The 12,375-nt window shown below is 39.9% G+C and overlaps 1 protein-coding gene across 4 annotated transcripts in view; it reads left to right on the top strand.

Moving 5' to 3' along the window:
- Nucleotides 1-12,375, top strand: part of LOC122816964 (serine/threonine-protein phosphatase 4 regulatory subunit 1-like) — a 1,601,647-nt gene that overhangs the window by 90,544 nt on the left and 1,498,728 nt on the right. For all 4 annotated transcript variants that reach the window (XM_044090068.1, XM_044090067.1, XM_044090066.1 and 1 more), the window contains one exon: nucleotides 4,687-4,819. In XM_044090068.1, the coding sequence (XP_043946003.1) occupies nucleotides 4,687-4,819 (133 nt within the window). The remainder of the gene's footprint in view (nucleotides 1-4,686; nucleotides 4,820-12,375) is intronic.

Genomic DNA, 12,375 nt, shown 5'->3' with positions numbered 1-12,375 from the left:
TCTGAGACCAAAGTTGAACTTTCTGGCCACAATTCCAAAAGGTACGTGTGGTGCAAAAACAACACTTCGCATCACCAAAAGAACACCATCCCATCGGTGAAGCATGGTGGTGACAGTATTGTGCTTTGGGATTGCTTTTCAGCTGGAACTGGTGCTTTAGACAAGGTGGGGGGAATTATGAACAGTTCCAAATACCAGTCACTTTTGGCCCAAAACCTTCAGCCGTCTGCTAGAAAGCTGAAGATGAAGAGGAATTTCACCTTTCAATACAGCAGTGACCCCAAGCATACATTCAAATCAACAAAAGAATGGCTTCACCTGAAGAAAATAAGTTATGAAATGGCCCAGCTAGAGTCCAGACCTAAATCCAATAGAAAATTTGTGGGGTGACCTGAAGAGGACTGTGCACAAGAGATGCCCTCGCAGACAGATTTGGAGCACTTCTGCAAGGAAGAGTGGGTAAATATTCACAAGTCAAGATGTGCCATGCTGCTAGACTCCTACCCAAGAAGACTGAATGTTGTAATTAAATCAAAAGGTGCTTCAACAAAGTATTAGTTTAAGGGTGCGCAAACTTGTGCAACCAGCTTATTGTGTGTTTTTTATATTTTTTCCCATAACAGATTTGTTTGCTTTTCAATTGAATTGTACACGTTATAGGTCACATTAAAGGTGGGAAAAGTTTTGAAATTATTTATTGTGGTCTTGGTTTGTTTATATCACAAAAACCTGGCATTTTAACAGGGGTGTGTGCACTTTTTATATACACTGTATATCTGTGTGTATTTATATTTCTGTTAGATATGTTTTGCATGCCGTACAAAGTTTATATTGGGTTTTACTTCAGAGTTCATTTGAACCATTAAGATTTGCATGTTGTTGACGCCTCACACTAGATTTATTGCAGTAAGACAATGGACACAGTACACTTTAAAAAAAAAAAAAAAAGGTAAATGGTAGTAATGATGTTACTATAGGTCACATTGGTTTGAATCCAAATCTGAAGTTTTTTTTTTTTTAAGGTGGGGGTGGTTCGGCTGCAAAAGTTATGTCTCATGTGCTGAACCAATCACTTTATTCTCATAAAGGTGTTTCCTTTTGAATTGTATGAATTTTTTCTTTTTCATTTGTATAGTATTTTACATCTGCTTACAGCTCCTCTTTCTCCAAAATTAGCATTTGGGTTTTGATTTTCTTCTAGAATAAGTACTTAATAGATATTTGGTTGTAATGTGAGTCTTGCTTTTGTTGCATTGTTCAGGATATCTTGGTTTAAAAAAAATAGCATTTAACATGTAAACACACACATGCACAGTATGTTTTGAAATCTGGCATGCTTTTTGTTCTGTTGTATTTTTTAATTTAATTTGCACTGAAAATACTAATGAGTATTCATTATGCCCTAACCTTTTGCCCTGTCTTTACATATAGCTGCCACAATTGTGCTTACCCTTCCTTGTGGAATGTAAGTGACGTTTGTGGTACATACTGCTGGTGTAGTAAACTGTTCACTTTGAACATCTAAACCAGACCTTCCTAGGAGAGGGGAGAAAAAGGAGGTTATTTTGCGTTTGATAGTGGATGAAGCAGTTAAATAAAATGCTAGGTAGCCAGTAGGTTAGCCTGTGGTAGCCAGTAGGTTAGCCTGCGTTGAGAGCCCGATCTCAGGTTTGTATTGCATCCTTTTTTATGCATTCTTGAATAGTTTCACTGTTTTTGAATGTAGTACTCTTATCCTGCTGCTTCTTTTTCACTTTGATTTTTAACGTTGTGGATCCCTTCTTCCTCTTGTTCATCTTGTACTATGCAATTTGTTAAATGTTTCTACTGGACTTTGAATCATTTTTGTTGCGTGAACATTTGTCATGTTCACTTTTTTTCTTCTCTTGTAATGTATGAATTAAAGATGTTTTAGGCTTTCAGCAAGTTCAGTGTACAGACCTGTAGTAGGAGCCTCTGGCCTGAATAGCTCCCATACTGTGTCCTTGATAGGATGCTATGAATTGTCTTTTTTGAGTACAATTTTTTCTTGCTTACTTTTAAACTCTATATGTGTACGCTAGTCCTTCTTACCCTTTTTATTCCCTTATCACTTTTTGGGCTATATAGTGTCCTATTGTTTGTTTTCTGCAAAATTTGCACATCTTCTACTGTTTTCCTTTCTTCTTCATCTTCTTCCTCTTCCTGTTCCACTTCTTCTTCCTCTTCTTCTTCTCCTCCTCGTCAGGGGTTGCCACAGCAGATCAACTGTTTCCATTTCTTCCTGTCCTCTGCATCTTGCTTTCACACCTACCACCTGCATGTCCTCTCTCACCACATCCATAAACCTTATCTTAGGCCTTCCTCTTTTCCTGTTACCTGGCAGCTTCATCCTTAGCATCTTTTTACCAGTATACTGTGCGTCCCTCCTCAGCACATGTCCAAACCAGCGTAATCTTGCCTCTCTGGCTTTGTCTCCAAACCTTCCAACCTGGACTGACCTTCTAATGTACTTATTCCTAATCCTGTCCACCCTCGTCACACCCAGTGCAAATCTTAACATCTTCAACTCTGCCACGTCAAGCTCTGACTCCTGCCTTTTTGTCAGTGCCACAGTCTCCAACCCATATAACATAGCTGGTCTAACTACCCTCTTGTAGACCTTTCCTTTCACTCTTACTGGTACTCTTCTGTCACAAATCATTCCTGACACTCTCTTCTCTACCCACTCCATCCTACCTGTACTCTCTTCTTCACCTCTCTTCCACACTCACCATTACTCTGCACTGTTGATCCCAAGTATTTAAACTCATCCACCTTCGCCACCTCTACTCCTTGCATCCTCACCATTCCTCTGTCCTCCGTGTCATTCACACACATATGTTCTGTCTTAGTCTTGCTGACCTTCATTCCTCTTCTCTCTAGAGCATATCTCCATCTCTCCAGGGTCTCCTCCACCTGTTCCCTGCTCTCTCACTACAGATTACAATGTCATCTGCAAACATCATAGTCCATGGGGACTCCTGTCTGATCTCATCTGTCAACCTGTCCATCACCATTGCAAATAAGAAAGGGCTCAGAGCTCATTCTTGATGCAATCCCACCTCCACCTTAACCGCATCCGTCATTCCCACCGCAGACCTCACTGCTGTCACACTACCCTCGTACATATGCTGTACCACTCTTACTTACTTCTCTGACACTTCTTGACTTCAGCATACAATACCACAACTCCTCTCTAGGCACCCTGTCATATGCTTTCTCTAAGTCTACAAAAACACAATGCAACTCCTCCTGACCTTCTCTGTAATTCTCCATCAACACTCTGAGTAAACATCGCATCTGTAGTGCTCTTTCCCGGCATGAAACCATACTGCTGATCACTAATAATCACGTCCCTTCTTAACCTAGCTTCCACTACTCTTTCCCATAACTTCTTCCTGTGACTGATCCATTTAATCCCTCTGTAAATACTACAGCTCTGCACATTACTCTTATTCTTAAAGTCGGTACCAAAACACTTTTTCTCCATTCCTCAGGCATCCTCTCACTTTCCAAAATTTCATTAAACAATCTGGTTAAAAACTGCACTGCCATTTCCCCTAAACACCTCCATGCTTCCACAGGTATGTCATCTCGACCGACAGCCTTTCCATTATTCATCCTCTTCATAGCTATCCTTACTTCCTCCTTGCTAATCCATTGCACTTTATGATTCACTATCCTCACATCATCCAACCTTCTCTCCCTCGCATTCTTTTCATTCATTTGCTTTCAGAGATATTTGCTTTAAATACTCCCCCTGCCATCCTTCAAAACCATTCTGAAAGATTTCTTAGCCAAAAGTTGGCCCTGTTATCACTCAAAACCAGGATAAAGTGCATCCCTTAATGTGAAAAATACTTACTCGTATCTTAAATCTTACTCTTACTTCTATACATTTCTCTCCCCTGGCTTTCTGTCCAAGTGTACAATAAGCCTGTTTTTCTGTCACTTGGTTTTGCAATTCCTGTTTTGTACTATATTAACTTACCTTTAATTTCTCTCTCAACTGACTAAATTTCTCTGTGAAGCCATTGCATATAATACCTTGTATCTGTTGTTAACCACTGTTTTTCATATTGTCTAATTTGGTATAATTATTTATATTATAGTTGTTTTTTGTATAACTTTTAAAGAATTGTAAAATTATTATTCTTAATGTTTTGAAATACTTTGGAGCTTATCTAGCTGCTGTTCCACTGAAAATGGGCTCCTACGCAGTTAGACTTTCCTGATAATCAAATGTCAATAAATAATGAATTAACACCTTGGTACCTTGCTAGTTTCCTCCTGTGAATGCTAGTCCTCTCTTGCATGTTGTCTATACCCCCTACTTGCAGAAATCCCTATTGGTAAAATTTTCTTTTTCTATTCAAATGTTGGCTTGCTTCTTGGAGTACTAAGAATTACAGTATTCTGAACGGTTGTTCTTAAGGACTTGCATCAGTATTCCCTTTAACCTATATTGTGCCTGTTTAAGGAAGAGCTTCTTTTATTAGAGCTTAAACAAAGTGGGTAATATAGAGTCTGAATCAGAGGGGTTGTAAGGGCTTGTACAAATTGCAAAATGAGAACGAGAAGTAAAAATGCCATAGCAGTATGTGTAGCTAGTAAGATTTTCAAAGTGCTTTTTGTTGTTACTAACAGTAATTTTTCTTTATTTAGTTGGATTTGAAGATTATGGGTCAGAATGTGATGGGATAAGAATAACTGCATTTTTGGATGTAGCCGGTCAAGATAACCTGACTCCACTAGCTCGACTGGAAAAATATGCTTTCAGTGAAAATCTTTTCAACAGGTATGGTGATGAATGTGGAAAACCAGCAAAAATCAGAACAACTATTAAAAAGCTTTGACAACTTTCCTTGGAGGTTGTGCCCTGTCCTCCCTTTAAAAGAAAGAATATTTGTAATGCAGCAGATAAGTAATGCATACTCTTTGTGGAACGTTTGGATTCTTAAGTTGCTTCCCACTTGCTGTCATGGTAGCACATACTGTCAAGCAGCAGGCATCAAAGTAATTGATTATAAATTGTACCGATGGGTAAAGCTACCACTTAACTACATCAATTTAAATTAGGAGCTTAGAAACTTTTCTTAACTCGGGTGATTGTATTTATTTTATTCATTTGAATTAAATTCGTCTGATTAAGTCGAAGCATCCTAGATTACTGGAATGTGACACTTATTGTGAACTACATGGTCTGTGAAATATTCTGTTTTGAGTGACTTGGTATGTAATCCAGTCAGTTTCAGTATAACATTCTGCTTAATGATCTCTAATTTGTTGGACAGGAGAAAAACGTGTGCAATATTATGATAGCTTTTGGTGCCATAATTCAGTCTTTTTTGAAGAGCTTAAATAAAATGTACTGTTGTTAGCTTTGTGTTGTGGAATGAATAATGCTTTCCTTGGGTCATCCTTTTTATCTGCTTATGCTTGGGAGTACATAAAGCAAAGATCCCTGCTTATACTGACTGTTTCTAGCTTGTTTTTATTTTCCTGAAGAACACAGCAAATCTTTCCTTGTGTCTGGGTTCTGGGACTGACATATTTGTTATCTGTACAAAAATATGCAAGTCCTAAACTGCTTACTTACACAAAAGTATGCACTATTGGAAGAGGGTTAATTCTGTGTGACACTGATTATCTGTTTAGATGTTTGCCTTCTGCTAATGCTGCAACATTTGTAAATTGTGCCTGAGAGTTGAGCCCTGCATTTTAACAATTTGTTTGACTAATTTATTTGCAAGTGTTTTTTTTTTTTTTTTCCTGTTGCAACTTGAAATCATTGGTCATCCCTCTGTCAGCCATGTCCATCTGGGCCCTTGTCCTGGGCATTTCTCAGTTTGAGAGCTGGTGGGAAGGCCATCTTGCAGGCAGTCTCAGCAGTAGCTTGTGCTCTTTTTGGCATTGCAGCAGTGAGAATGTCTGTCTTTTTATTAGGCCTACCCCTTTCCATGGTTGGGTGGGGGTGGGGCCTCTTGGCACACATTGTCATGGGATGCACAGTACCCTTCCTGATAAGGATGTACCCTTCCATGCACTCTCAGAGCTGTCATAAAAAGAGGCTTGTTGACTGAATGCCTGCCCTGACAATGCCTTCTCCAGCTACAGCACTCCTCCAACGTATTGTGGCATTGTGGACACTGTCGGACCTCCCCACATGAGGGACATGTATGCCCATTCTCCTTAACATTTTCCAAAAAAACACCCATACACTAAAATATATTTGGTTGCCTGGGCCATAGTCTGGGCTTTGTTCCTGTATACCACTAGAACTGATGTTTTATACCATTTTTTAATCGGATAATCAGATGTGGGGTCTTCTTGTTTAGATTATATTGTTTCTTAAGTTGTCTTTTTATAGTTCAGCTGTACTATATTTTTAGGGTACGTGTTAAATTACAGAGTTTGGCAATATGTAGCGTAAAGGATGCTTAGTCTTGTAGGATAATGTCTAGAGATTGTACACTAAGCGCTGAGGAAAAGCGGCAGCTTGTTTGTGAGCAGTGTGAACTAAGTGTAGTCAGAAATGGCTACAGTGAGTAGACAACACTCTAGATAAATTTTCATAACAAACTTTTACTAGAAAGATCTGCAAGAAGCATATTATGTAATGCATATCACATTAAGGTTAATTGCCATTTAAAGTGATACATATTGTACAAAATTTAGTCTGGTTTAAGAATTTTAATTGTGTATGCTATGGCCTTTTATTCGGAAAATTAGCTTTACATTAAGCAGTGTATGACACTATGAAACATGACATGGTATGAAATGGCTCAGTGAAATATAAAACAAGTCTAAGAATCTTGCATATGTACGTTAAATGGTAGTGGTGCTAGGGTCTGGCTAACCGTGGGTGCCATCACATTCTTGGAAGATGAAGCATCTGTCCTAGTAGTATAAATTAGAATGGCTCTGTAGTTGTAACAGGTATGTAAACTCTTACTCAAAAGTGGGGAATTTTATTTTTGTAGGCTCTTAAATACTTTTATATAAGAATATCCTATGTTTATTCGGATAAATTATAAAAATCTATGTGTTCTCTTAAAACTGGTTTAATTTTTTGATCCAGGTGCCAGATGATGGCAACAGATTTTTTGATGATATGTTATCCTTTCACTTTGACTGATGGGATTGTCTACCTCATGGTGAATCTGACAGGGCAATTTGTTTATTCCCAGAGCTTACTTGCACCCGAATTCACTCGCACCCTTCAGATCTCATTTGCCACCTTTTAGCTTTAGACTGTCTTTTTATTACTTTTTTCAATAATTTTCTAGTTTTTTTTTTAATCTGACTGTAGCAGGGTAACTTGTTGCCATTGTTCATCTGCATTTTAAAAACAGTTTTTATGTATTCTCTTCCCTGTCTCAGTAGTCCACCCTATTGGCTCCTTTTTTGTGGTATAGCATATTAAATTGGGTCTACCTTTAATAACTAAAAGGCCACCTACCCAAAACTGAATTTACCAAGATGACAACACCAAACTGTCATTTTACCAAATGATCACACTACCGAACATTTTAACAGGGAATGTATGCACTTGGCCAACATGGGGAAATGTGCCATTTTCCCCACTGTAGTGCGATCCTGGAGTTGGTGTATTTAGTTTGGAGAGGGTGTGGGAGGCACAGCCTCTGTCCTGAATGGGTTTGACATACTCTGGTATGTTTCTTAGTTCATTGTTAGCCAAGTGCATACTTTTCCCCCATTTAAAAAAAAAAAAAAAATTGGTAGTGTGATCGTTCGGTAATTTAACAGTTTAATGTTGTCATCTTGGAAAATTCAGTTTCAGGTAACTGTTTCTGTTATTAGATGTAGACCCATTAAACCAATAGTCTCTTTTCTGTGCTTCATTAGTGTGGGACTGTTGTCTGCCGTTGCTTCCTGTGGAAATGGATAAGGTTTAATGTTTTAAAAATTGTGTCTATTCCATACACAAAGTTTTGCCTTAAGATATCCCATGACTTGTGTGTCTGGTATGTCTGAGGCTGGAACACTTGCAGACTTGTCTTGTGACACAAGTAAGGTTTTAGGGACTTGCTTGTTAATGGCGAGGAAAAAGAAGTGGGGCTCTTGCCTTTTTATGCTGTACAGAAGAAATGTGGTAAAAGTAATTAGTAAAGAGAATGAGAGAGAAAAATTTTAAAGATTCCTCCTCAAGGCCCCCCTTCCCATTCTAAGGCTCCAAGGACGCCTCCCTTGCAAAACGCTTTGACTGCTGTGGCTTCCTAGGGTCTGACCCTGTCTCCAGTGTTAGTTTTACCCTCCCTTACCAATACCAAGCCTATTTTCATTATTGATCAATCCCTTAGGAGAAAAATCCAGCAGCTGGCCCTCTTGAGTCGGAGATGTCAAATTTAATTGGTTGCCATCTTCCCTATGCTGCTTCCTGCAGGTCTGTCAGGAACATTTCCTACTTTGATGGCCTTTCTCAAGGCCCAGATGTATGGTGGTGTCTTCCCATCCCCTTTCTACGGAAGATTGGCATACCAAAAAAACATTGAGCTCAAACGCTTCTTCCCTGGCATATGTTTTAGTACCAGTAGGTTTCTGAAGTGGCAACTGTGGGGTGTGATCCACTGGTCCAACTTTGCTGCATCCAGCAAACTTGGCACCGATTCTGACAGTGCTGAGCCTCTGGGTCCTTTGCTCTGTCTTTGCTACTGACTGAAGTGCTGTTTTGGGTGTCAGTATCTTTGGCATTTCAGTATCTGGGTCTTCAGCTTTTGAGTTGTCTGATGTGATCTGTATCTGAGCTATCCCCTCTGCTGGCACTGGGGACTCTGTTGTGAGGGCCATCAACCTAGAGAACCTATGCCTAGAGAGAAGACTGCTGGGAGGGAAGTCCTTGGGGCCATTGGGCCCAGGGTTGGACATTTACTTCTTGGAGAAGATCAGCACCCTTTCTTCAACAAAGGCAGGGGTTGCATCCCTGCCTTTGGCTTCACCTATTGATACCGTTCTTTAAATTCTTGGGTGTTCATAATCAAGTCAAGGCTCAGAATAGCACTGAACCCCCCCCCCCCAGCCTGGATTCTTGGCTGGCATAGCACAAGATAAGTTTGGTGAGGAGCTTAATATCCAGAGGCTATACATGTTCTTTCTTGGCAACTCCCAAGCAGTCATCCTTGCCTCTACCAGATGTTCTACCCAGATAAGAGAGAGCAGTATCGCAGGAAGTTATTTACCTACTTCAGAAAAGAGACATCCAGGAGGAAGACACCAGACCAGAGGTGATACTGTGTGTATCCCAGATTAATTTATTTGGAACTAAAAATAAAGGGCCACATGCCCATTTTAGACTTAAGTGGCCTAAGCATTAGGGAAGGTCCCTGATGGTCATTGTGTAAGCAGTCCTTGTCTAGAAGAAGGCATTGGATGTGCTCTGTAGACCTTCAAGATGCTTACCTCCATAAATGATTCAGAAGATATCTTTTTTTTTTTCTAGCTCTGATCCAGTCATTACCCGTTTTAAACCATATTCATAATTCTCACAGCTGTAGTAGCCTTTAGGCAAGGTGTTTTGTATTGCTGAAGACTGTCCCAGTAAAATCTCTTGCTCCATCGCACAATTCCAACTCTGCTGATTCGGTCAGCCCTCTACAGGAGAAAAATCGTGTCTATATAATAGTGTTGAATTTTCAAAACTTTGAATGTTATAATATCGACCCGTTTTTGTCAAACTCAAAATAGCAACGCCACGGAACTTCGAAATCTAGGGTAAGATTTTGGTTGTCCGTTCCATGGCTTCGCTATTTGCTCTGCTGTGGTGGGAAGGTTATGGACCGGGTTAAGGTAAGTATGCAAACGGAGGTTACGGACTGGGTTACGGTAACTGTGGGAACGGATCCGGGGTAAGGTGAGTGTGCGATAGTTAGGGACTTTAGGTTTGGGTTAAGGTAAGTGGATAGGTAGTAGTGTAGGGTTAGAATTATGGTTTTGTTAAGTGTATGTGTATGGTTTATTTATTTTGGTGTGCTTGTGTTGGTGTGCTTGTGTTGTGTGTATGTATTTTGAAACAGCAAATTTTTTTCCTGGGAAAAAATTCACTGTTCTGTATGTTCGATATTTTGTGGTTTAGATATTTTAGGTCCGATGAAATAGTGTTCGCTATTTAAATTGTACGATAGGGTAATATAAACATGAAAAATCAGCAGGCAGTGGAAAATCTTCAGTGCTTTCTTGCTGCTTCTTGAACTGGCTTTGTAAGAGCAGAAAGCTTCTTCAGCTTTCCTTTGGGGAACTATTCCACATACAAATATTTGCTTTTTTGTGTATGTAAAAAACAAAAAAAATGCAGTTATATTTATTTTTAGTGTAACTGTCCCCTTTAAGCCCCCCCTGCATTATTGAAAGTTTCCTGTAAGGGTCTGTTATTTTTAGCTTAGGCTAACTTAACAGCTAATTTTGTGTTGGTGTACTGCTAGTGCTTGTGTTCACTCTGACAAACTTGCCTGCCATTTTTTCTGTTAGACTGAATTTTCTTTATAGTGTACTGCTTATGCATTAGTATTTGGGGACTTTGTGTGTGAAAGTGTAAGTATGCTGCTTGTGGTAACAGTTTGGCAACTACCCTTCAGACTTGTTCCAGCAATTTTTTACGGCATACGAAGCATCCTCCTTTGTCACAGCTTGGATGTTTACCCAGCCCTTACTGATTCTACTTCCATGGTTCCTAAAAAGAAAAGAAAAAAAAACTTGCTAAAGACCTGTTTGACTCCATGCTCTGTTTTCACCTCAGCCAGTGGTGGGTGACTTTGCAGTGGCCAACAGTCATTCCTTAGACCACTCCCTTACTACTTATTTTCTTCTGGTTATATTCCTTTCAGCCACCATGAACAGGGAATCGGACACACCTTCTCTGGCTGTTCCATACCAGGCATTGGAGAACCATTTATTGGGGCAATGAGATATACCGGGGGATACTGCTTGATGTGGCCAGGGGAAGAGACCTCTTGATGAGGATGGTAGTTATACCCCAAGTCTGCCGTCAGAGATACTTGTGAAGAAAAAGTAAAGGGTATAGCTTGCTCATCTGAAGACGTTGAAATTGTTATAAACTGTTTATCATTGTACTCAATATATAGTCCCTATAAATTAGGGCAGTTGAAAAATATGTAGATACAGAGCTTCTTTTCTTGCAGATTCTCAAACCCAAAGCTCCGTTTCAAAGGAAACGTGGTCCTGACCACCTCCTTTGGAGGATTTTTTAAAAATTTTTCAGAGTATAGCAAGGTTGAATGCTTTTAATAGGTACAAATGGATGCTCCTCCTGAACTGAGGATGTGTTACAAGTGGATACGTCTCTTTCTGCATGTATTCCTCCTCTAAGTGCTAGCCTTGGAGGATGTATTTAATTCTGCCCTTAACAACCCACCTTCAGTCCACCCCCAGAAAAGTAAATGGGCTTTATGTAAAGTTTCTCAAACTAACATGCATTTATTTTCTCATCTTGTGATTGACCCTGTAGGCATTTCCACATCTTTTCCAGCAGAAACAGGCTGTTGGTGTCTTCCAGCCCTTCCGTGTGGACAAGGTGGAAACGGTATTGGGCATATTTTGTTAAATAATTTTTATCTTCTACTTTGATGGGGAAGATCTCAGGTCTGTTGTCTCTAACATTTCTGAAGTTTCCAAGCATACCTTAAGAAGTTTGTATGATTGCGCAGATGCTGTATACACTGCTTCTGCTACAGTTTTTAGGAGGTATACCGGGTATGTAATCGAGTTTTCTGATGAGGTAAAGTTTTGTTTAAATTTTTGATTTCTGCTTTAGATAAGGAGGGTTTTACTTGCCCTTTCTGCTACTTGGGTCCTCAGGCAGTTTGATGAAAGAGGAACATTTAAATTTGAGTTTTTAAGATTTTTCAGCCCTTCCCCTAGTCTCCCAGATCCTCTTTCACATCTAATAAAAATAACAAAACAAACTTCTCTGAGGGTAGAGTTTTCCTGCCTTCAGTTTCTGCCTTTCCTTCATTGCCAGGGTCTATCGCTGTGATTATGTCCTATCCTGCCCTTTTGCCAGTGCTGACAGCTTGGCTGCTTGAAACACCAGCTTTCTCCTTGATATTTTCATAGGTGTGTATTAGGCTAATGACCCTGGAGCCTTTATAGGCCTAGCCCATAGAAGTGCCCTGGCATAGTGCTGCCAGATGTTAGTTCCCAGTGCCTCTATCGGTGTCTGCTCCAGTTCCTTGTGAGCTGAACGCATCTTGGAGGCAGGGCTTTGGGAATAAGGCCGTAGGCTGTCCCTCCTTTGGGCAATTTAACTTCAGACATAGCTGCTTCAGTTTTGATGTCTGATCTGACAAGGTTAACATTGGGCACCAGCCCCTCTCCTGG

Source organism: Protopterus annectens, chromosome 12.part0 (assembly GCF_019279795.1).
Source record: "Protopterus annectens isolate FY-2018-M chromosome 12.part0, PAN1.0, whole genome shotgun sequence".
Taxonomy (NCBI): Eukaryota; Metazoa; Chordata; order Ceratodontiformes; family Protopteridae; genus Protopterus; species Protopterus annectens.
The sequence above is the reverse complement of the archived record's forward strand: the minus strand, read 5'-3'. Positions and strand labels throughout refer to the sequence as shown.